Source organism: Amblyomma mixtum, chromosome 2 (assembly GCF_055824585.1).
Source record: "Amblyomma mixtum isolate Tamu chromosome 2, ASM5582458v1, whole genome shotgun sequence".
Lineage (NCBI taxonomy): Eukaryota > Metazoa > Arthropoda > Arachnida > Ixodida > Ixodidae > Amblyomma > Amblyomma mixtum.
In genome coordinates, this window is record NC_143013.1 from 296,467,504 (window position 1) to 296,493,363 (window position 25,860).

The 25,860-nt window shown below is 52.2% G+C and overlaps 1 protein-coding gene across 1 annotated transcript in view; it reads left to right on the top strand.

The window, feature by feature from the left end:
- The window catches only part of alpha-Man-IIb (alpha-Mannosidase class II b), a 55,399-nt gene extending 30,798 nt beyond the window's left edge, over positions 1-24,601 (top strand). Inside the window, exons 2-4 of the mRNA XM_089574543.1 lie at positions 18,572-18,744; positions 20,491-20,799; positions 21,380-24,601. Coding sequence (XP_089430669.1) covers positions 18,572-18,744; positions 20,491-20,799; positions 21,380-23,963 — 3,066 coding nt within the window. The 3' untranslated portion in view covers positions 23,964-24,601. The remainder of the gene's footprint in view (positions 1-18,571; positions 18,745-20,490; positions 20,800-21,379) is intronic.
- Positions 24,602-25,860: the final 1,259 nt, after the last annotated feature.

Below are 25,860 nucleotides of genomic sequence, written 5' to 3' on the forward strand. Positions count from 1 at the left end.
GGTTTTATCCATCTGACGTTTTGATCCCGTCCGCATGAAGTGCAATAGCAATAAAAAGGCTCCTCGTAATTTAAGCTACACATAATTGGATCTCCTTTGAGTTCGACAAGTTGTCGGTAGTCGACTGTATAGCTTACAGCTGCTGGCACGTGGTATGTGCAGTATTTTTTTTTTTTTTCTACGGCTGTGGCTCCTTCACGGCGCAAAGTTCTCTTGCAGGGCGCATCACAGGCGATGGCGCTATTATTAATAACGTACCCCCTTTGGCCTCTCGTTTTGATTTCCTTCTAGTTGTCCATGCTTTAAGAATGACAATTGTTTCCATCGTTGCAGCCGCCGCGGTGGCTCAGCAGTTATGGTGCTCGGCTGCTGACCCAAAAGACGCGGGTTCGATCCCGGCCGCGGCGGCTAGAATTTCTTTGGAGGAGAAATTCTAGAGGCCCGTGTACTGTGCGATGTCAGTGCACGTTAAAGAACCCCAGGTGGTCGAAATTTCCGGAGCCCTCCACTACGGCGTCTCTCATAGCCTTAGTCGCTTTGGGACGTTAAATCCCATAAACCAAACCAACCAAACCACGTTTCCATCGTTGCAAGACGTCGCCCAGCCTTGGGCTGTTCGTTCCTTCCTGCTAGTCGCTCAGCATATCTAAAAAATAAATAAATAAATAAAAAAGGAAACGAGGGGCACGATGCACCCCGTGAAGAAGACGGCGCGGCCTGCGCATGGCGTCCTCTTCCGACAGGTATATATGCGCGGGGGCTGACGAAACAATGCGTTATCGCATGCACTGCAGGCTCCTCGAAACGATGGGACGACGGCTCGTCCGAGCACTTTGGCTCCCTGCTGCCTGTTCTCGTGTTTATTTTTCTCTTCGCGCGCCGCGTTACGCTGTGTGCACTGTCCGTCCATTGTCTCCGGCGGAAGCTGGAGCTGGGAAGCCGTCTCGCGGGTCTTTATTTCTCGGAGAACAAAAGGCCTGCTTGGGCAATGGTGGGGACGTCAGCCGGCATTTTACCAGGCACGAATGAGATGATTAACGGACGGGCCGCGGCTATGGCCCTTTCAGCGCTGCGCTTGTTTTGCAGAGACCACTGGTTCTGCACCAGGTACAGCGTTACCTCATCAACGCGTTGCCCGAAGACGGCTACAGATCGTCGACGTACTCCTATTCAGCTTTTTTTCTTTCTTTTTTATTCGAAAAACATACTTGATGGTTTTCGCTCACCGTTAGTATTGCATCACGGTCTGGCTTCCGTGGTCTGGCTTGTCTGGCTCCCATTAGAAGCTCTTAACTTTAGGACGGAATTGATAAATATGGTCCCCGTACGTCGATTTCGGTAGACGCATACGTATTACGGCTATATTAGAGACCTCTAGCATAGCGGAGTCGTATTATACTGTCACCTATAGCGACATCCTAGTCGAAATCAAGAGGAAGAAATGGGCTTGGACAGGGCATGTATTGCGAAGGCAAGATAACTGCTGGTCTTTGAGGGTAACGGAGTGGATTCCAAGAGAAGGCAAGCGTAGCAGGGAGTGGCATAAAGTTTGGTGAGCGGATGAGATTAAGAAGTTTGCGGGAATACGGTGGCCGCTGCTGGCACAGGACAGGGTTAATTGGAGAGACATGGCAGAGGCTTTTGCCTTGCAGTGGGTGTAGTCAGGCTGATGATGATTATTATTATAGTGTAGACAGCTGACCGGAAGCTGGCTGCACATGCTCAGTGGCCTCGCCTGGCCGCGAGTGCGCGGATGACGATGATGATGATGAACGTGGCGATGACAGGAATGAGGGGCTTCTTTTCCCAGAGGGCTGGCGAAAAGCCCTTTAGATTGTGTCCATCAATCTTTGTGTTCGAGCGCGGCATACTGGATGTCTGGCCTAACGACAGGGCTCTAAGTCCGAGTCTGTGAAAAATTCTTCGCTGTCACACCACAGCTAACGCTCACTAGTAACAGTCCCGTGAGTTTTTTTATTTTTATTTAGCGATTTAGTCTGATACCAGTGCTTTCTTTTCGAACTGGCTACCTCTGTGTGCAAGGCTGACGCGCGTTGTCGAGAAACGGGGGCGACGGGAGCTGAAGGCCATTTATGCGACATCATATTTACGCTCGTACTTTCTCGGAGCCGCCCAGCTCTCGAGGGGCCCGCCCCGAAAACTAGGTGACAGTGACGGCGCCGACATACGTGACCTGGAGAAAACGCGAACTAAGGGAGGACACTAAAGTATACTTATAAAGAGGAACGAAGCCACAGCGAAAGCGAATTCCGGAGCATGGTAGTAACTCTCTGAGAACGGAGTGCCGAGATGTTTGGGGATGTTCCGTGGGGTCGCTGTTTCTATTTTGTGCCTTTCGCGTCCCGGTTTCATCTCCAGTGTACCTTTGCTGGAAGCGAGCGGGGGGGGGGGGGGGGGGGGTGTAGGAGTCATCCAGGCTCGAAATATCCGCTAGGTAAGGCGGAAAGAAGAGTTACGCCACTCTTCCTCGGCTTGCTTGGGGCCTTCGCTCGGCACCGTTTCTTTCCGTGCGGCGTCGTTATGTGTCACTCATGACGTCATGGCTTCTTCGTTTCTCCCCGTATGTAATTACGGGGGACGGCCTCCCTTCCGGTTCTGCTCATTTCCGAAGCAGCGCAAATAGGCGCGCAGCGGACGTAATTATGCCACCGTACAATCTAGTTTAACGCTCAGCTTCCGCCCCCGTCATTTTTAATGGATCCTGTTCAACAGCGTAATTGGCCGATTGTCCTATAGTCGCTGTGGCGTTCTGCTGCTGAGCGCTGGGTGTGGGTTAGTGTGCCGGTCGCGACAGCCGCATGTCAGTGCAGGATCTTCTCCGCAGCTCAAAGGCACTCTATGGAGAAATTCGAGTTGGTCTACGTCGATTCGTTACCGCGATATGTTGACAAATAAAGTAGATTTAATTGATAACTGTGGTTTCGTATATATCATATATGTCAAATATGAGAAGCAAAAAAAAGTTAAATGTCCGCCGCAAGCCGTTTTAAAAGGAAAACTGCGTCGACGTCAAGTCCAGCACTCGACTGCGCGTTTATAAGCCTAGATCTAAGCCTGAACTATAACGCCATCTACTTCCAGTCAGCCATATCACGGAGTCGATGTCGCCGGCAGAAGTTTGAGTAGAGTGACGGGAGAAAGGCGTTGAATTCCCGGATCCAAAATTCCCGGATCCAAAATTCCCGGCAACAATGTTTTTTTGCTGCGGAACGAATGGCAGAGAAACAACAATAGATAGCGAACAGCCGAAGAAATTTCACTAGCCAAACTGTATGCAGCTTTCCTTACAGTACTATACCCGCTGGTTTTCGTCGTCGTATGACAGTTGTCGGTACAGGTCGTGCAAAACAAAACAGAAAAAAAAACATCGCTGCATGAGTTCTCTTTCAATTTCTCTTTCCTTCATTGAACAACGGGAAACACTTACTGCGGCCACCTCGTTGTCGCCCCACAGTGACCAAGGGACGTCGTGTGTTCACAGTTTGTCCACTAGTCCGCCGCGGTGGCTCAGTGGTTACGGCGCTCGGCTGCTGACCCGAAAGGCGCGGGTTCGATCCCGGCCGCGGCGGTCGAATTTCTGGAGGCGAAATTCTAGAGGCCCGTGTGCTGTGCGATGTCAGTGCACGTTAAAGAACCCCAGGTGGTCGAAATTTCCGGAGCCCTCCACTACGGCGTCTCCCATAGCCTGAGTCGTTTTGGGACGTTAAACCCCATAAACCAAACCAAACCAAACAGTTTGTCCCCTAATCGCCTGACAGCCTCAGTGAGTTCCATCGCGACGCCGAGAGCGCGTTTACTCTGCGATCGATTTCTTTCGTTTACCCAAGCGCCTTCGCCGTCTTCTCGTTCCGTTTCCCCCTGATTTGCTAACCTGTTCTCAGCTCTGGAATCAAGGCGCGTCCGTCCGTTCCTTTGACTTTCACCGGGTGTGTATTGGATAAGAACGAGGCGTGCCGATGGAACGAGACAGAAAAAATGACGTGACAGCTCGGCTGCGCTCTGTTGACCTAAGGGCGAAATGAATGGGCGCCCGCCGAGCGAACGAGCAAACAGCGGAGCGCAAACGCCGTAATGCCTGCCAGCTGTTGGCGTTGCGTACACACGCGCACAGACTGTGTGCGTGTCCTTAAGACACTCGAGCGTCGGAACGCCTCTGCACCCATTGCGCCGACCTGTCACTCTGCGCGCCGGGGGGCTTTGATCGAGCGACGAGCGCGATTCTCGATTATACTGTCCGTTCAGCTGTGCTATAGCGCGCGCTCCGGGCCGTCGCTGTGATTGCGAGCGACAGTCCCTCTATTTCTTTTTTTCTGTTCCGTTTGCGCGTGTAGCGATCATCCGTCGTACGCCCGCCCAGCTATTTGCCGTCGCGTTCTACATTCCTGCTCGAGAGTCGACGGATTTGCTGTTAGGCACGCAGTGTTTACGGACGCCATCTTGCACTGGTTCGGTTTGTGATTTATGGGGCTTTAACGCCCCAAAGCGATTCATTCAGGCTATGAGGGACGCCGTAGTGGAGTGCTCCGGAAATTTCTACCACCTGGGGTTCTTTAACGTGCACTGACATCGCACAGCACACGGACCTCTAGAATTTCGCCTTCATCGAAATTCGGCCGCCGCGGCCGGGATCGAACCCGCGTCTTTCGCGTCAGCAGCCGAGTGCCGTAACCACTGAGCCACCGCGACGGGGTGGCTAATTGGCAGTGTCGCCTCGCTGTTCCCAGCCAGAAATCGGGCTGCAGGCACTCCGGCATCGGAAGGCTGTCGCCGAAGCAGAGACGGTTAGAGGATCGCAGAGAACTTCGCATTGTTTTCCTAGCATGGTTACGTGAGTGAGAAAAGGCGCGGCAATTGAGTACTCCGGCTTTTTTAGGCCTCCGTTGTCCTCAGGTCCCTAGACGGAACTTTTAGTTCGTTCAATAATCTGCAATCACTTTTGTGGCATGCACAGTGCTGGGGAGCCATCCTCAAGAGACGTCACCGGGTCCGACACACTCTGTCCACTCTTCCGGGCAGCAATGTTTATCGTGCAGCAGTGATATATGCTCGGATGGAGGTCCGGTCGTTGACTGAGATCGGACACCGTGCACTACCCTTGTCTTCGCGCCAGAACGCTCCGTGGAAAAGAAATGCAGATGCTGTGCTTCAAACACAGGAGAAGGCGATACGCTTTTGTTGCGAGAGCAACACTACGCGAGTCGCCGAGCCATTTCGCGGAGCTGAGGCAAGGCCATACTGCGCATGCGCGAGGAGCAGTGACGTCACACGGCGCCCAGCTGACGCACAGCCGCCGCGCTCGCCAGTTGCGCATGCGCAGTAGCGGCGCATAGCTAGCGGTCCGGGGCCGCCGCCGCTGCCGCGCGCTCTCCATCGCCTCTCTCTCTCTCTCTCTGCTCGTTGCTTTCGCAATCCTCCAGGTTTAACCAGAGCTAAACCACTGCCACTTTTTTCATTTAGGCCAGAACACTCCGGCGCCGCTGCGCTTGTTAATAAACTGGGCCGCATTTGCTTGTCTCGAATGCACATTTTTGCCTCCGCGAACAAATTGGAGGCGTCGCCGCCGTCGCCGCCGACATGCGATACCATGGCGCCGCGTTAATTCATCCGCCATGAACTAAAAGGAGTGACCGCGTCGAATTTTCCTAGGCAAGCGGTTGTCCATCTCAACGCCATGCACTGTCTGCCGCCGCGGTGGCTCAGTGGCTATGGTGCTCGGCTGCTGACCCGAAAGACGCGGGTTCGATCCCGGCCGCGGCGGCTGGAATTTCTATGGAGGAGAAATTCTAGAGTCCCGTGTACTGTGCGATGTCAGTGCACGTTAAAGAACCCCAGGTGGTCGAAATTTCCGGAGCCCTTCACTACGGCGTCTCTCATAGCCTCAGTCGCTTTGGGACGTTAAACCCCATAAACTAAACTAAACTCAAAGCCACTGTCTGGAAATTCTGCCAATGCTAAGAAGAATTTGAAGCGACTAGCAAGGCGTAGTGCATTGTGCTGCAACTTGGCTCACTTCCTTGCACCGTATACCAACGCGGCAGGCCGGGATTGAGAGACACATAATAGCGTATACTCTAAACACTGAGGAGTGAAAGGGAGTAATCCGTCCTCTAGCGCACTGCGTTTTTGCTCCCATTAGGCATATTCGTGTTTATAGTGGCATCCTCTTAGCATCAGGTGGTGGTAATTGTCACCTAACTATTAATTCCTAGCGTGTTAACTTTCTCCCAATCCACTGTGCCAATTTCATTCTCTCCTATGGAAACTATTCTCTCGCTTTGCTTCGCAAGTCTTCTAATCGCTTCTTACTCGCTTCCAATGTATACGTATATATCCTGTCCGTTTTTAAACCGTACAGCATCTCGGTCCTCTGTGATTGGCTCATGTTATGGCGCCTGGAGGTCCTTGACATTGGATATGTCCCATGGTTTCCCTGTCTCGTGTGCAGCGGCAGCAAATGTCGGATGTGGCGTCAGATGTCGCCCGCTTGGGCACATGGAACGAACGACCTCTTGTTGGGGCACCCTCCTAAAAGACGTGTTCGACGTCGAGGTGGGGCCGACTATGAGGGTTCGGTCTGTGCAGCAGGCCAGCACGTACTCTACGAAAGGAGATTGTGTTAATTTCCGAGCACGGGCGCTGTGCGTCCAGAAAGCGCAAAAAATTATCACGGGAAAAGGCAATGATTGCAGTGGACAAACAATTTCTGCCTGTTCAGTATGCCTAGTTGGTCTGCCACTGCTACGATATATTGATTTTACTGTTGCATGATTACGAAGACTTCCCCGAGCACTGGCTATTATTCTGAGGCTTCTCCACTGCCCCTTGTTCGTTTTGTATGCGGTCAAGAATCTCACCTTCCCAGCCCTCTCTCTACCGTGCTTACATATTGGCAGTATAATCCACACCTTGACGGAATATCGTCTAGGGCTGGAAGGGGGGGGGGGGGGGGGGGAATTGCAGGAACACAAAAGTATTCGTCATATCTTGGCGCGTGTATGTTTATTCTTCCTGTTGCGTAATCGTACCCTCTAAGCACGAATACGCCTATATGGGAGTAAAAAACGGGTTAGTTGCCCTCTAAGCGCACTCCCCTTTTTAAAAGGGAGTGCGCTGGAGGACAGCCTACTCTCTTTTTATTCCTTTTTGTTTAGAGTGTAGTGTCGCGACACATTTCTTATCTCGCGGCTTACGCAAAAGCATTGCTCAAGAACAATTATTCGTAGCTATAGCTGACGTAAAGCTCAGCGTCAGTGTCAGCGGTTGTGGCAGTTTCCAGCGAAAGGCAGCAGCGTGCACTGCAAAGCTGCCTTGTAACTTGAGTGCCAGAATTAAAGCACCATTATCGACGTACGGCACCATCCGCGAATACACACAGGCACCATTTGATGTCCGCCTCTGCCTTCGCGAGGAAATCCTGCCCACACGTAATATACGCGGAGGCACACACCCTTCCGCGTGTGCACTGCGCCGAGCGCTTGATCGTTTTCTGGCGGGCCGGCCGGGATTGATGATTGTCGGCACTGCTCGATCCAAGGCCGCGAGCCTCGCCTCTATAGATGGGTGTACGCTACTGCCGAGTGCTGTACTACATCTACGTTCGACGCTCTCCGCCTCTCCATCGCACGGACCTTGACGACTGGCACGACCATCTACTGCTAACACAGGGGCTTTATCTACGGCTCCAAACCAGCACCGCCACCATGCAGTGCGGCTCGTCTCGTTCGGCTGCCCCGCGCGGTCTGGAGAGAGGGCACACGAGGCCATGTTCGCTGATAAGGCAATCACTTTATGCCCGAGCCCGTAATGCACTTCCGTGCGGCAGGTGCGGCTCTATACTACTGCTTTCCCGCTCTTGTGTACCGTCCTGTTCGGGCTATGCACTTGTATGTGGTTTCGCAGTGCACTACGTTATAGCCTTGAATAATGCCTGCTAGCCCTTTTGCGCCTGGCTATAAAGGGAATTGATAGCGGGAAGGCGAAAGAAAAAAGAAAACGCAACGTAAGAGAAACGGGCGAACGGAGCCCGTCTGTCTGTCTGTGCACGCTTTCGTCGGTGCCCGGCCCGTTTTCGAGAGGTTCGCCCGGCGCTGATTGCGCGATTCACGCGAACGCGCCGCGCGAGAGAGCGCGGCTTTCCCGAAATCAGGCTCCTCTCCTCCGACGGCGCGCCCGTTGCCGTCCTCGGCGCGTATGCGCTCCGGACCACTCCAGACCGCTTGGCCCAGATGTGCGCGTTATGTATAGCGCGCTATAGGCGCCAGGCGCCGCGGAAGTCGAGGCACGCGCCGTCGTGGGGCCCGTGCGGTTGCCGCGTGCGCGCCCCCACGCATATTTTATCTTTTTTTTGTCGTTGTTGTTTTTCAAGCCCTTCGCCGCTCTTCGTTGTTGCTGCCTGCCGCCATCGGATGCCAGCTTGGGCCCTGGTTGCGCAACCACGGGTTGAAGAGCCTCTTGATGCCTGTCCTTTTACGGGAGTATATATGTACGCGAATCCGGGTATGGGTCAAGCCTTGTCTAGCTTTTGTTGCTGCGGTTATGCGAGCGTGTGTCCGTTCGGGGTATACCCTGTGGCCGCATTCTTGTCCTTCTGAGAGGAGGGGCGGGGGCCCGCGTGTATGTGTGCGTGTACTTTAAAATTCATTCGCACGCTGCAAACTGCTTGCATGCTAATACGATGGGAGCTGATCGCAAGAAAGGGCGTGGCTCGGTACACACCCATGTGCAAGGATTTACTCGGCTTAAGCTGGCGCAACCTGCGGTGCCACACCTAACGCGACACTTTCTTGCGTCACAAGGAATGCGACATTCATGCCGTCGCGAGCCACTCGTCTCGGGCTGAAGAGGATATTTTGAGATTAACCTTATCTCTCGACATTTTTTTTTTTCTTTGCTCCCCTTCGGCATGCATGAATTGCTAGGCAAAGTATCTGCGGCTTGTTTTTCACTCCTTCACTTAGTATGCAGTCGTGGTTGGCGGATGAAGACGCGTACTTACACACCTGCGCGGTGTGAGAACAGCGCTGAGAGACGAGGGCGTAAAGGAAAATGGACATCGCGTGCTGTGCACTGTCCTGTTTCTTCTTTGACTACATCTTGCCCTGTGCAGCGTGTACTGTTTACCCGTCTCTCTGTTGTTACCCCACGTCTGCACAGCGCGGGTGCAGAACACAGTTGATGACAATGGGTCAGTGACCAACCCTCTTGGGTCCGTTGCAGTGGCGTACGAAGATTTGAAGGTCCTCTTCACGTACCCTGCTGGCTGTTCTGCGCAATCATTTATGTCTACATCGATGATTCCTGACGAAAAACACCCCCTGTTTGGCCCCTGCATGACCACTGACTACAGTCGAACCTCGTTATAACGAAACAATGGATATAACGAAAGAATGATGATTCCCCTTGGAGGCTCGGTCAACAATGGCTATAACGAATTTACGGCTATAACGAAGTAATTGCAGGGCTCCTTCAACTTCGAAGTTCAACGGAAGCACCGGTCAACCGCCTTCAGTGCGGACGTTACGCAGCGCACGCCACGTTCACCTTCCCTTCGAACGCGACCTGCACTCTTTGCGCCCATCATCCAGCGCATTAACTGCATGTCGCGATCATAGCGTCGTCGTCGTCCGCAGTAACGACTCCCTCCGCGTACGCGTGATTTATATGCGTCTTGTGCCTCGCCGTCTCCTTGTGGCGTTGTTCGTCCACGCATCGGCTGACCGCCGCCCCTTGTCCGGGCGTCTTCTCCTCTACACGCCCGGTTGCGCCGCGCGGTCACGTTCGTGCCGCCGCTGGCTTCGGTGGCCGCTCGCTGACCAGCAGACCGCGAAGTCCCCGCTTTACGCGGCTTGGCCTACGAGAAGAGGCTCCCTCCTCCTCGTACGCGTGAAGAACACGGCTGTATAGCTTCTCCCTCTCAGCAGCGTGCTGCTGGGTGAATTATGGCCGTCCGCTCCGCGCAAACGCAATTCCTTTGACGGAGAGTTGAATGGTCGTCTGTCACGGGTCACCGTTCGGCCGAGAGAGCTGCGCGGACAGAAAGCGAGCGTGCGTTCGGCTGATTGTGCGCTCGTGGTGCTCGTTTTATAAGCTATGCAGCCGCGGTCTCGCAATCTTGCTGTGTCCGCTGCGTCGGCAGTAGTCTGTGGCCCGTGCTATCGCCACCGCTTGGTGTATTGCTGACCGCTCGCAGCCACTGGAAGTTAGAAAGATTCCGCGAATTGTAGGCTTCGCTGCGCCCGTAACTGTACCCTGCCCATTCTTTTCCTAAAGAGAGGGTTGTGTACAGTTTATTGCATGTGTGCTGCTACTGACTTTAAAAAAGGCGATTGCTTCTCCAACGCCGAGGGTACTGCAGACACGCCACTCGCGGTTCGATTCTCTGCGACTAACGCCTTTCATCTAAGTTGCATGCACGGGTTGCATGTAGTGAACCTCGTTTTAGTGCAAAAAGCTTTCCACATTACTGGACTCTGTACGAGAGTGCCGATTTCAGCATTAACCGGGGTTCCTCTTTCTGCTTTGTCGCATCGTACTGCATGCATGGTTGGGTTGAAACGAGAACCGAAATGCTTGAAGCCAAGAGAGCGAATCGATTGGAATGAAGCGTCACGGGATATGGACGTGCTGAGAAGCTGATTGGGCGCACCGACTTCGCGTATCGGTTGGCTGCAGTTGTAGCGCACGAAGTTTGTTTACTTTGTCATTTTATCTTTTAATTTTTTTTTCCGCTTCTATATTAAGACAGGCTACGTGAGTTAACTTAGCCACTGACGCATGTTCACTTAAGTAGGCTGTTTGAACCGTGCGTTCTGCAGGCACGTCGAAATGAAGGTCGTAACTGCAGCGGAATTCGCTGCCCCATTCGCAGGGCCTTGATGCATTTTCCTCGTTTTATTTTCAAGAAGGCGTCACATGCCGGCACAAGAACTCAGCATGTAGCTAATTGCTGTTCCGCATGCCATGCTTAGTTAAACTCTGTACCGCATTATGGCAGCTGGATTTCGTCTTGCATGCTCTTGCATTCCTTTCTATATACCCCCTTCAGCAGGCGTCGATGTTGGCCGATTTTGTGGGCTGTCAGCCTGAAGGTGATTCCAACTTAATTCCTGTTCGGTGATCGAGCCATTTCGGGATACGAACGCCACGGAAATGCCCATTCGTTGTGTTTTACACCACTACGCAAAAACCTACCGTGTAAAACCCACTGCTTGGCTCATTCAGAAAGATGTGGAGAGGGTCAGGTGTGTCGACGCCTCGGGAAAAGGGGTGAGGTAAGGGGAAGCCGCGGCCTTCCTGTGGAGTCGATAACACTCCGGAAGGATTGAATCTTGCCCCGCATATATATAGAACTGCTATTTGCGTAGCTTTCCGTGCGCTGTTTACTGTCATATTCAGCGTTTATACGCACGGTTTCGGCATGTTCGCAAGTACAGTCTTGGTCGAAAGTCTTGAGGCCAGTGGCTTTTCGCTTCAGCCGCATAACAGAGCCATTATGACACTAATAAAAACCGAATGACCTTGAAATCCTTGCAGAAGGTTTCTTCTTGCGGTAGAGAAGCTTCCTGCTTCACTTGTGTTTTGAATGATACGCTACACGGAGCTTTCTGGGAACATTAATTTCGCTGCAGTTGAACGCTGTGGCCTTAAGACTTTTGGCCAAGACTGTAGCGGACGAAACTCTACGGACACCTTAGTATGGGATCACGTCTTCGGCTTTCGTGTGGCCAGCAGACGTAACAAAGCGCCCAGCAGGCGTGTAGTAGAAATACAGTTTTGGCCAAAAGTCTCCATGCCACAGTGCTTGTATTTGAACAGTGATGTGGTGAGGAACTTAATGGCGTCCCTGAAGTTCGAAAAGTCCGTAGGATTGAGGGCTAAAGTTCATCACCCACTCCCCTCTCTCCCTACTGAACATTCGAACGCCAGGTGAGCCGTAGCTGCCCAGCTACACAAATCAAAAGCAAACACTGAGGGCTGAGGACATTTCACAAGGGCTCTGTTCGTGTCCTTCTAGCTGCAACCCCCATATTTTCCTCATCCATTATTTCTTTAAGCGAGGCTTTTCGACGTTTACACAAGTAAACATTCGGTTCCGCTTGGCTCGTTTGTTGTCACGTGCCTGTACCCAGAGAGCTGTGTGCAGGGGCCTCGTTTGGGCGGCACGGCGCGTTGCCTTCTACCGATGTTCTTCGGAAGCCGAGCGTGCAAACGCAGGCCGTCTTGTTTGTTCGCCGGAGAGCGCCCGTTGCGAAACTTCTTCTACTGAAAGGAAACACCCGCCGACGTGCCGCGGCGCCGGCGCGACGGCGGCTTCCAAGCCGCGGTGTATGGGTCGAATACCAGCCGGCCAATGTACGCCTACTCACGTTTTGTGCAGCGTGACGTGGCCCCCGTGTCAAGCTCGGCTGTTCTACTATGGAGGGCGGTGACCTTCTTTATACGAAAACCCTTTCTATACGTGCGATCGTTGAAGTTTGTCCGAAGACGGAAAAGAAAGGAAAAGTGGCGGGACCTTTAAGAAAGCGGCAGTTTTGCGCAAACGGCTTCCGTGGAACGGTGGCGTTTCGGCTCCACGCGCTTTCCCGCGTATAGTGGGGGCGTTTATGGAGGGGGCGGAAAAGAGCGTTACCCGCGTCCTAGCGTGCGCAGCAGCCGTTCAAATCCGCGGCAGTTTTCGATACGACGTAGGATTGTTGACAGCATGCGTGTCCGCGAAGGAGAAGGTGCGCTGTTGAATCGCGTGCTTTGGCCGTCGTTGCTGATCGGGGAGGGATCGTAAAGTAGGAACAGCGCTTTTATTGCCTCGAGAGCCGAAATTGCCGGGCATTTCAGTGCGTGCGAGTGGCTGCATTGCTGTTTTTTACAGCCGTCGTGGCTTCGCGTAGTAGGCGGAGCGGAACACTACCCGTAAAAAAAAAAAAAGAAAAGAAAGGACCTTGCTTTTCAGTGGTTGCACACGCGAAGATATTTTTGATTTCGCTGCCGGTACTCGCCGCGGTGGCTCATTCTGAGCAAATGGTCGCGGGATCGAATCCCTGCAACAGCGGCCGCACTTTGTTGAAGGCGAAACGTAGAAACGCCTGTGTGCCGTGCGGTGGTGGCGCATTTTAAAGAACCTCATATGGTCGAGATTGATACGGGGCCGTCATTTACAGTGACTGCTACTCTCTCCTCAATTTGCCCTTCCTTCGTACACCCTCTCCGCCTTCCTCACGGCAAGTTTCGGGTGTCCACCCTGAGTGAGAGTGTAACTTACTAGCGTCTTTCGTTTCCTCATAACGATTGTAATTGCTAAATCGCTTCTGTTGAGCTGGATTTCGCGGGCTTGATCCCGGCGGAGGTAAAACGGAAAAGCGGCAGTGTACTGATGTTACTATGCATGTTTAAAAGCACCCAGCGGCCGAAATAAATCCGGAGCCCTTATCACATCGCACGACATTGCTTTTACGTATAAAATGCCACTGGTTAGCTTCGCTGCCTTTAAATGGCTTTTAATACCGCCGCACGTCAAGAAAAAAAACTCCGGTAATGCCATCCTCGCTCGTCCGGTTTTCTCGCCCGACGCAGGAAGTGAGCGAAACGCAGCTGTAGCCGCTACCGCTTCGGTGTCGCATTAACACTGCCACTCCGCGGTCGCATCTGCACTTTTTTTTTTCTTACGCTTCGCCAGCTGCTCCTTAACACTTCGCGGTTGCGGCTCGTAGGCGTTTAAGCGCTTGAAAGGTGAATTTATATATCCGGCTTCAGCGCGTTCAGCTGTTTTCCATTCATGAGAAGTTAAAGCGTGTTTAGTAAAACTTTGCCTAGTGGTTGTTTTTATGTTCTGACGGGCTCTTGACGCTGGTTGCAGTTACGGCGTTGGAAAGCGAGGCCCTGTAAGGCGCGGCATAAATGTTTGCGGAGGTCCGTTGCTTAAAACGATGTCATAGGTTCGATGCCCAGCTGTAGTGAAAGTACTTCGGCGTTGTAAAGTATCTAAAAAAGAGAAAACAAATGCTGCAGTTTTGTTGCCGTTTCGGTTGGCGAAAAACCCGCAGTGGAAAAGAATTTGGCAAAGTGACATGAGGTGATTAAAATTAATCCGGTGGTCTCAGGTGTGGCCTCTGTCCGTCGTGTCCCGTTATGTTGCTTTCAAGGATCAAAGGGCGAAGGTGTCACTTTATGAACTCAGGTGTGCGAAATTGAACCGCGCGTTATAAGGACCATAACACAAAGAACAGAGGTGTTGAAGGCAAAAAAAATGAACAGTGTGTCTTGACGTTTGTTGACGACAACGCGGGGCTGACTTTTTCAGCCAAAAGCCGTTCATCTCAAGACCTCCTTCAAGAGTAGTACTCAGCTCAAATCAGTTTCAGATCTTTTTTTTTCTCATTACACTCTCGCGTCACTTCAATAGAAATAGTCGTGACGTATATACACCTCACTAAAGCAGCGTGTTTTTCGTCGAGATACTGACATGACGAGTCCGTAGCGTGGACGTCAGTTAGATGGATTTCATAAACTTTACGACTCGGAGTTCTACCGAGAAGCGGTCGCGTGCGCGTGACTGGAATAACGAGTAGACAGAACTTTCACTCGTTCCAGCTGGCGAGACTTTCGTTTCACTCGTTATGCGGGCCTCATTCACTCTCAATGCTGCGTGCTACGAAATACTTTCCTCCTGATTTCAGAGAATCCGATGCGGTGTCAGTAGCAGTCTGTTTTTCGGCTATCGGAGCGATTGTGTCACACGCATCCACCGATAAATATTGTTGCGCGGCTTCCGGAGCAGGCCTCCTGTGTGTGTAGGCGATTTCAGGGGCCGCGTACACATACGTAGTGCACACACCGACAATACACACCGACAATAGCGCGTTTGTGTTGCGCCGTCCGGTAGCCCGTGTGTATATATATCAGCTCTGTTTTGTGTGCGCGAGCGTCGCAGGCATCAAGCGAAGGTTGGGCGGTGGTGTCGCTTTTTGTTTGGCCCGTTTGTCCGTGTCGTTTGTCCGTGCCATTTGTCTGTTCCGTTTGTCCGTGCCCATTCGTGGCGGTCGCACCTTTTGTGCCCCTCCGTTGCTCATGGAGCCGTGGCTCGGATATGAATTACGGTACGCATATGCACCTCCTACCCCCCCCCCCCCCCCCCCCCCCCCTTCCCTCCACACGCTTATAATGCGGACTGGTCGACGACCCACTTTTGAAGAGCGGGTGTATGCGTCGTTGAATGTAGGCGGCTTTTTAACAGGATGTGCAGCGGACGCGCGCGCCAGCGTCTTTTTAAAAGCATTGCCTCGTAGGCGTTGTCAGGAGATCGCTGTTCTAGAGTTACTGTATATGCTATATACAGGAACTCTACGCTGTTCGAGCGAACAGCGCCCCGTCGTGTGAACTGCGCGCATTATTATGTGACGCGCATTGAAGGAATAAAGGTGCTGCCAGTGACGTATTGCAGCACCAACCTCCCGTCCTCCTGCGGTAGTTTTATTATTTTTAATATCGGTTCTTTCGGTGTGGCACGCTTCGCAAATTTTAGGGTATACATCGCCAGCGCATCAGTGCTGGACAGGGCATGACACAAGCGGATTGGAGGTCCGAACAGGCCTTTGGGAGAGAAGCCACACTTCTACAGTGTTCCTGCAACCGAGACGTTGAATCAGATGGAGCTTGCTTCCTTCGGACGTCCCTCCCAACCTTTTTGCCCTCATAAAAATGGTCTCTAGACAGACTATAGACTTCTTATAGACTTTATTGCCTTCCTATAGATATTCTTTCTGTCTATTCATTGTCTATAGACTGTGTATAGACAAAAGTCTTCTAAAAGTGTATGGCCATAAATCTATAGATTGTCTATGGTCTGTCTGTAGTATTTGCATTGCCCATTGACTGCTCTCTAGGATTTGTCTATAGAGAGTCTATAGACTTTATAGACAGAAGTCTATGGACAGTCTCTAGACTTTATAGACAGAAGTCTATGGACAGACTGTGACGTTCCCGCCTGTCGGGGGTCAGTCACAATGCAACACAGTTGTTTGTTGCTATCTACAGGTTCTGCTGAAGCGAGGAGAATTGAGCCAACACACAACGCCTCCGAGTCAACCTAATTTATTTACACTCTGCCTGAAGGTGAAACTGGGAGTTCCGCTCACCGCTGTCTTGCATTAGGCGTCGGTGTGGTCCGGCCAGCAGGTGCCTCGCTCTCGGCTGCTCTGGCGGGGGTGGCGCTCAGCCTGGTGATGGTCCCACGTTTCGGTGACTATGACGGGTGGCGGCGTCAGGCTTCTCGGGCGTCTCGGCTGGCGGTCCTATGACGGGCTGTGGCGTCCGGCTTCTTGGGCGTCTCGGCTGGCGGTACTCTGACGGGTTGTGGCGTCCGGCTTCTTAGGCGTCTCGGCTGGCGGTCAGTTTGCAACGGATGCCGTCGGGTCCGGCCTCACCGACTCCAGACCAGCGCGATCTCCTTCCGTCCGTACACTTCGCCCGTCTCTGCTCGTTCTCCCCTTTGTCTCTCCTGTCTCCAACGCGTCTCCTTGAGGACTCTCTTTCTTTTTTCTTCGGTGTCCTCCTCGCCTCCTCTGCTGGGAGCCCTTTTGGTGCTAACTTGCCGGCCTCCCCCGCCACCTCGAGCCGTTAGTAAGGCCGTTGCGTTGCAAGACACTGCTGGCCTGTGGGCCCGCGAACCCCGGGAAACTGTTTGTGCCGCGAGCGTTCCGGCCTACCCTCGGCGCCGCAGGGTGCCGGCCTCTTCGCGAACGCGGGGCTCATGTTCAGCCGAAGACACACTCATCTCGAAATTGACATGTTTATGAGGGTCACGGCTGTCCTCTCTCTTCTCGCATCGGAACTCGGGGTGGTCTCTTCCAAGAACCGCGGCTTGGTCACGTGACCACGGCATTCGAAAACTCGGCCGTCAACGGACAAAGAGAGTCCTTCTCTAGCAGCGGAAGAGAGCAGCTGCTCGGGGAGACAGTCTGTTTTCCATGGGCCTGGGGCCCTCTTTTCTTTTGGGTTAACTTCCCTTAATAAAGACCCAACTCCTAGCCTTCTCCGAGTCCACAGCCCGTACCTCGCAACAAGGCCGTCTGCAGGCGTGCATGCGCGCACACACAAACGCACAAACGTGCCTGTCTCTGCGCCAAAAGGGGGGGGAAGTTGGGGACGCGCTGCAAAATGGGCCGCAGGGATGCGTGTAGTCGCGCTGGGCTCCTCGTGCGGCCTCTCCTCCTTTTGCCCTCTGGCCACTTCGCACGTCTTTCTGCTGCGCCCGCCGCATTCCACACAACCGCCTTCACTGACGGGGCAGGGCGATAATTTTGAAGGCAGACACAGTGTCTCTGGTGCTAGTCGATGGAGAGAGGTCTTTTGGGCCATGCCTAGGCCTCCCGTACACAGTCATTCACAAGACTATAGACTTTATAGACAGAAGTCTATGGACAGTCTATAGACTTTATGGACAGAAGTCTATGGACAGTCTATAGACTGTATAAAAAAATTTAAGCGTGCATCTGTTGCGCCCCAAGCCGACCAATTTAACTCGCAGGAGGTCTTGTTTAAAGAGCGTTCGCGCGGTGTGACTCTGCAAGCTTGAGGGCGGCGTCATCGATCAAGCTGCTACTCGAGGCATTCTGTCGTACTTGATGTGAGGGTACTTGAGGTCATTAGTTGGAAGAGTACAACACTTTGACTGTGGTGAATGAAAGAGTGCTGTAAGCATACGCTGCACTCTAAACAGAAAGGAGTAAACAGGGAGTAAAGTTGTCCTCTAGCGCACTTTCTTTCTCAAAGGGAGTACGCTAGATGACAGCTGTGTCTCTTCCTACTCCCATTACTCGTATTGGAGTGTTTAGAGTTTATAGTGTGAACAGAGTGCATGCCTGGATCAGAGACTTTACGCGAGTGCGGAAAGTTTCGAGAGGACCTGTCGTCATGCCGTTAGCGAGTGTGGCACAAGTGGGAAGTGCTTACCGACTTAACGCTTCCGTGTTCCAAAATAGGAAAGGAAGCTAAAATATAACTGCGCTTCGCGTATCTGTTCGAACTGACTTCAGCGTATCCGTTCTTCCAAGTCGATCGGCGTGTAATGGTAGCGCAGTAATAATTTAGGGATAGGGTTCATTTCTTTTTCGTATTGTATTGCGCCATCTCGTTTTTTGTATGCACTAGCAGGCGGTCAAAATCTGCCTCGGGAAGTGTTCACTGTTTAGGTAGTTAGACCCTTGGTCAGGTCGGAACAGGTCTGCTTTCATCGAAGGAACTAACCGGCCGGATGTTCCAGCCAGCATTCATTTGTATGTATTTGGCTACAGGCGCGAAATACACACAGACACAAGAAAGGTAGACTGGGCAGAGCGCCATTCACAACTGCTTATTTGGAGGCAAAACGCGCAGACGTCTACCTTCCTTGTGTCTGGGCGTATTTCGTGCCTGTAGCCAAAGATGAACGTGCAGGTACCAACTGCATGTTAAGCTTCTGGTGTGGCTCGTGATTCGCAGATCATGCTTTTGTCGCTTATAGCCTTACTGCCTGCGCGGTTCTCACGCGTGTGCTGCCCATTCCGTTTCGCGTGCTCAGGTGATCGTGATCCCGCACTCGCACAATGACCCCGGCTGGCTGAAGACGTTCGAGGGCTACTTCCTGAGCAACACGGCCCAGATCCTCAACAACATGGTGGACTTCCTGCAGAAGCACAAGGACTTCTCCTTCCTCTGGGCCGAGATGTGCTTCTTCTCTCGATGGTGGCGGAGGTGCGTGTGCTTGATTCTTTCTTTCTTTCCTTCCTTCCTTTCCTTTTCTCTTTCCTTCCTTCTTTCTTTCCTTCTTTCTTTCTTTCCTTCCTTCTTTCTTTCTTTCCTTCTTTCCTTCCTTCTCTCTTTCCTTTCTGTTTTCCTTCTTTCCTTTCTTCTTTCTTTCCTTCTTTCCTTCCTTATTTCTTTCCTTCCTTCTTTCTTTCCTTCCTTCTTTCTTTCCTTCCTTCTTTCCTTCCTGCTTTCCTTCCTTCTTTCTTTCCTTCTTTCTTTCCTTCCTTCTTTCTTTCCTTCTTTCTTTTGGATCATGCGGCGTTATATACGTGCCTGCATTTCAACAAACTTGCGAAGTAATTAGTTTTGTATCGCAATCGAATCAAGGATGCTGCACCGTTTCTGCTCCGTATTGCGCTTGTTGCGTTTTCTTGAACTATACGACTCGATTCGCGCATTACCTTGGCAAGAGAGAATGTGCTAAACTTCCTTGTCAGTTCAGTAGATCACTAACTTACTAAATTCTCTTGGCTGAAATGTTGTTAGTTAAATAAAAGTGCGGACTCGCCTATTTCGCCGGTGACGATGAAAACTGCAGTCCGTGAGTTTCCCGCTTAAACTGGGCGGTGACGTCTGTCACTTCACCAGGAAGCGATAACTGCCTCAAGATGCGACGGTCTACCTTTCTGCAGCGAAATTTAGAGAGTGACGTGTGGGCGCATATTTAGATACTGGCCGGTGCCGATGAGCCCGAATGGGCGTCGCGTTAAATACTTGCGGCTGGCTTATGTGTGATTGAACAGCTTTTTTGTATCACATCAAGGGTCCTCGTTCATGGTAGCAGCGCACTGTTACAGGACTAGTAATACTGCACGATATGGAGAGGAAAGGTGCCAACAAGACGGGAGCACAACCAAGCCAGCGAAATAATTGTGTTGCGTCGTGAATGACCTCAAGTTTGTCTTCAGTGCAAATTCTAGCAGGTAGAACCTAAAAAAAAAAATGAGAAGATGTGTAAGGGCATGAGCCGTCCGATAGAAAGCAAGTCGCCTCACTCATATTGACAACAATGAGTCACCTTGCCTTCTTGTGTTCTATAATTTCAACAAGATTTCTTTTAAGCTGCATAGCATCATTTGCGCCCCGTTTTATTCCATATCCGAACGCGAGCGTTTGAAGTAGAGTGGCCTGCGTCCCCAGCGTCCCCTGCCCTACTTATCCGCATGTTCTTGTCGTCCCTCAGTGGCCTGCGAAGCGCGCTTCACTGTTGGCGCTCAGCGCATTGTGTTGAAGCCTGCTTACCTGAATTTCAAATGAAGCGCGTTGTGCGCGCGAGAGAGATGAATACCTTCATGAATGAAAAAAAGAAACTATCAGACTTAATATTTCCTCCTATGGGATGACAGACTGACAGCGATATCCCTACCGCGAGTTCTGAGAGGCGCCAGGCTAGTCGGGCTGTGCGATATGTCGACGCAGCAATGGCGGTAGCCCAGAGCGCTCGGTCAGTCTCGCAGGAAGTTCACGGTACCCTGCCTGCGAAATTGGCCACAGTTCGGGGCGCTCAGTTCAGCTCTTTGGAATGCCAGGCTTTACGAGCCCGCAAACAATTTGTGAAGTCAGTGGAGATCGCGGCGGAGCAGTAAAGCTGAGCTTGCACGACGGCGTAATTGGTCTATAGACAGTCTATAGACTATTTTTATAAGGGTGGTCTGGAGTAGTGCAGCCGGTGAGAGTGTTTCCGTCTCGCAGCCTGGAGAACCGTCCGCACCTTCGCGACGCGGTGCGCCACCTTGTGCACCGGGGCCAGCTGGAGATGGTGACGGGCGGCTGGGTGATGACGGACGAGGCGGCCGCGCACTACCACGCCATGGTGGACCAGCTGGTGGAGGGCCACCAGTGGCTGCGCTCCACGCTGGGCGTGGTGCCCCGCGCGGGGTGGTCCATCGACCCGTTCGGCCACGGGGCCACCGTGCCCTACCTGCTGCAGGCGGCCGGCATCCGGAACACCTTCGTGCAGAGGACGCACTTCGCCTGGAAGGAGTACCTGGCCGCCAGGAGGTGCGAGCGTCTGCCCTTGTTGCGCTGTGCGATTTTAGGAGCTATGCAACAGGCGCAGAAAGAGCAAAAAGAGCACTGCGCTATAGCGTGTCGCTTGTCCTGCTTATAGTGTTTAATTCTTTGAGCCTTTGCAATGCAAGGTTAGAGAAATTAAGCTCAGTGAGATGCAGCTATACATGACCGCAGTCCGGAAAGAAAATAAAATTTATGCTTATGAAATATGTTAGATAGAAATAGAAATGATATGTTAGGTCGGCGATTCATCTCTTTAACCTCAGAATGAAAAAAATTATTTCAGAAAGAGAACAGGCTGAGCCTTAAATTTCGGAATGAAGACTTGAGTTCACTATACCTCATCATCTCAGGAAAAATACAACTAGAACAATCTCCTTAGTCTCATAAAACGTAGTGTTTGGCACAGTGGCTTTATACATTTAAACAAATCATTGCTAGTGTACGGCATGCGCTTAACGCATTGACTGAGAGAAACGCTATTGAAATATTGCTGGAGTATTGACACTTCTTCGTGCAGGTTTTGATGTGGCGAAAGTGCCTCTAACGTTTGTTTCACTTCCTTCAGGGACTTGGAGTTCCTCTGGAAGACACCGTTCCCGACAGCATACTTCAACGACTCCGGGGTTCTGACTCACATGGCTCCGTTCGAGCTGTACAGCATCAAACACACATGCGGGCCCAACACAGACGTGTGTCTCAAGTTCGACTTCCGCCGGCTGGCCGGCGAGTACACCGAGAGCCGCGCCTCGCAGGTGGGCGACCACAACGTGGCCACGCTCGCTGAACTGCTGCTGGGACAGTACGGCCGCATCGGGTCGCTCTTCCCGCACAATGTCGCCCTGGTGCCGCTGGGCGATGACTTTCGGTTCGACCACGACATTGAGTGGGAACAACAGTACGCAAACTACCGCAAGCTGTTCGACTACATCAACAAGAGCAAGCGCTTGCATGCGCACGTGCGCTTCGGCACGCTCAGCGACTACTTTGAGGAGGTGTACACCCGCATGGAGAAGGGAGTGTCGCGGGAGCACCCTTTCGCCAAGCTCACCGGGGACTTCCATTCGTACGGCGACATGTACGCCGAGGGCAAACCTTCTTACTGGACGGGCTACTTTACGACACGGCCCTACCTGAAGCACTTCGCCCGAGAACTGGAACACTGGCTCCGGGCTGCGGAGATCCTCTTCAGCCTGGCCCGCGTCTACCTGAACGAGAGCGGCCAGACGGACTTGGCGCGCAGAATGGATGCCGACTACGTGTTTCTTGTGCAGACCAGAGACGCCCTGGGGCTCTTCCAGCACCACGATGCCATCACAGGAACGTCCAAGGAAGGCGTCATGACCGACTACGGGTCGCGGATGTACAACGGCATGAAGGAGGCCATGGGGGTCATCGCGCACGCCGCTCAGTACCTGATGCTCGTCGAGCAGCCCGTGATCAGCGATGCGATCCACTCCCCGCGGCCGGTGACGTCATACCTGTTTCCCGACGTGCAGAGACCCACATACGACGTGCTGCCCATCAAGCTTCCGCTCACAGTGCCGGAGCTGCATGGTCGCAAGATCATCCTCTACAATTCGCACGCGCAGGCGTTACAGGAGGTGGTTAGCGTGCACGTGTACGACCCTGTTGCCAGGGTGCTGGACTCTGCGGGCGAAGATGTTCTGTTCCAGCTCAACCCTGTCTGGAATGACGCTGCTGCCGTGTCTGGCGACGTATTCGAATTGGTCTTCATCGCGAATCTCGCACCGCTGTCGCTGAGCACCTACTCCCTACTCGTGGAGCCGGGAAGACTGGCGACACCCAAGACCAGGGTCTCCATGTTCGTGGGTGACACGTGGACTGGTGCCAGCGCGCAGTCCATCTTCAACTTCGAGAGCCCGCACTCCAAGCCGATCGTCCTGTCGACGCCCTACCTGGAGGCGACCTTCTCGCACGAGACGGGCCTTCTGCGTTCTGTCAAGTTGTTGAAGAGCGGTCTCCAGAGGAGAATGAACGTTTCGTTCTCCGCATACCGGTCGCTCGAGTTTCACAGCGGCGCGTACCTCTTCGAGCCTGACGCCAGCGACCCGTTCTTGAACGTCACCGGGCGCTTCCCGATCGTTCGCGTGATCCAAGGACCGATCACCTCAGAGCTGGTGTCCTCTTACGCAGACGGTGTGACGCATACGTTCCGCGTATATCACACAGAGAGCTTTTTGGGCGGCGGCCTCGAGATGAGCGTCGTCTTCGATTTGTCGAAGCGTTCTGACTACAACGTCGAAATGTTCATGAAGCTGGACACGGACGTAGACAACGGCGATCGCACCTTCTACACGGACTCCTCGGGCTTCCAGATGATGAAGCGCATCACCGACGTACGGCTTCCGATTGAGGCCAACTACTACCCGGTGACCGCAGCTGCCTACTTGGAAGACGAGTTGTCCCGGGTCACATTGCTCGTGTCGCACGCCCACGGGGCTGCGAGCGTGCAGCCTGGGTCGCTGGAAGTGATGCTGGATCGGAAGCTTCGCTACGACGACAGCCGTGGGCTCGGCGAGGGCGTCCTGGACGTGCGGGAGACGCAAGCCAACTTTTGGCTGCTCCTGGAACCCAGGGTTCCTGAACCTGTAAACGCCAGGGACCGTAGAGGGACGGGCGAAGACAATAAGAAAGGGGAAGATGTGCCCAACCTATCTTCGCTGGCGCACTCGCTCTCGGAACGACTTCTCTACCCGGTCGTCGTTCTGGCCACCGAGGGACAACAGAACCGCGCGCTGCACCCGAGTTTCACCTTCTTGCAGGGGAGCTACCCATGCTTGACATGGATGATGAACCTGCGGACGGCACCCCTGGAGGAAGACTTCGACCGACCTTCGAAGAGCAGCCTGCTGATTCTACATCAGAAGGCCGGTTCTTGTCGTGTGGCTAGTCTGGGGCTGGCTGCCTGCGATGCCCTGAAGACCTCTGCATCTGCTGGTGCCGCTTCCTCTGCGTCTTCTTCGGCAGTGTCATCATTGCAAGCCCAGAACTTCAGGCTCATCAAGGTGCAATCTGTGCACAGGACTACGCTGACGGGCGTAAGGAACGGCGCTAGGTTGTCCGACGTGCAGGCGGTTGACGTGGCACCCATGGAGATTGTCACCCTCAATGTGACTTTCGGTCCCTAAGAAGGGATGGATGACTCTAAAATAAGAAAAGTTGGGGTATGTATTTTGGGGACTGTTGTAAGTTTCGCGTGCCAACTTTAACTGTGTGTGCGCCAACACCATCTTATCTTGGCGGCATCCTTTGTAGGCGATCTTCTTGCAGTGGCCTGCAATATTGAGACCTCGCTTTTGCGAGTTATTGTCGTGCGTACTCGAGCTTTCTTTATGCCGACACTTTGTGAGGCATGCGTGGGCTTGTCCAGTCAGTTCTGCACAGTCTGTATGAGTGCTTACCTCAAAGGGGTGTCTTATGAGTTGACGGTCATGTGCTGTGCATCTGTTTGTTGGCAGCATGTATGCTAATAGGGCTTTGCAGTCCTTTCTGTGGCTGCAATGTGCAAATGATGATAAATGAGCATTTTGTTATTCTGGTAACACAATTGAGAAAGAGAAACCAACAAAGCTTATGGTTGTAGGAATATTTCGGGGTGCCTAGACTCCACATCTCAATTGTCCCCTCCCAGGGACACATGAGATGTCTTGCTCATGACACCAGATACATATATTGTCAAGAAGTTACTCTCTTAGACCAACAGTTTCTGGTCCAGTTTGTGCTTTGCACTTGTGTCTATCTATGGCTATAAGTTGTGCAAAAGGTAGCTGATCAAAAAAATTTCAGTTAATTTTGTTCTCAATGCCTTTGCATTATCTAACGATCCAGTTGGTTGCAATGGCATAACACTAAAACTGCATTTGAATGATTGCTATGAAGACACTGTTAGCCACCCGCTTTAGCATCAGTTCATGGCCTTAAAACTCTCACATGAGTTTCCTTCTGTTTTCAGAAATCATATCACCCATCACCAACCTATTAGTTTCAGGTGCAGTTGACAAGTGCACGTTATATGAAGTATTAACGAAGTGATTGTGCAGGTGACTCAGGGTGTGAACGTTTATAGATTTTATAGAATCTTTTATGCACATTTCACTTTGCTTTCAATGCAGGAATATTGTGTAAGTGCAGTAATGGGCCAAAGTTTGCACTCTTTTCTGATTTTCTGGTGCACTTTGCAAAGCTGCATTAATTTTGAAACCAAAGTATGAAAGCACAGCAGGACAAGAAGCTGGATGACAGCTACACATTTACTATCCTTGCCTTGAGCGAAGAGGAAGGAACTGAGAAATTATCTTAATATGCTTGGTCCTTCACTGCGTCTAGATCTGTCGAACTGACAAGTCACGCTTATGATGGGTGATAATCACTGAAGTTTTCGTGATAATGCACAGAGCTATATTGATGATCTCCTGTGGGATTTCTTGAAACGGTTTGAGCATCAATTTGTACAGCCTTTCATCCGAGTGCATATTTTGTAATCGTGAATACCCTGCACAGTGAATTCTGTCAGCTCTTGTTTTCCCTTCAAGCACACTCGTGCTTTCTTGTACGTGTGTATAGATGCAAAATAATCTTGCTGAAAAGATTCATCCCCTACCCAAACCCATGGCCCTAAGGTCAGGTTGCTGTTAGGTCACCCCACCGGGAGAAGTTCGCTCCTCCAAGGTTGTGATGCGTGCCTGGTGGTGAGGCAAGGTAGCATATCATGTAAATTGTGTTGGTTCGTGTGTCCCTATTTCTGTACGAAGACATAGTTCTTATTATCTTCTATTTCTTATCCCCCAATGACGAACTCATGTAGACATAGAGTTTCTTACTATTACCTAGAGGGAAAGCTGGCGGCGCTGCACTTCAGCCACCATGGACGCTCAAAGCATCATGGGGCGGTGAGCTACTTGTTGCAGAACAGTCGTAATTTTTCGGGAACAAGGAGTGGCACTACTAAAACGTTTCATTCCGAAAATGCTGTTCTTGTGTGCGCAGACGACTTTCGCGCGAACGCAGTGTGCAAAACCCATAGTA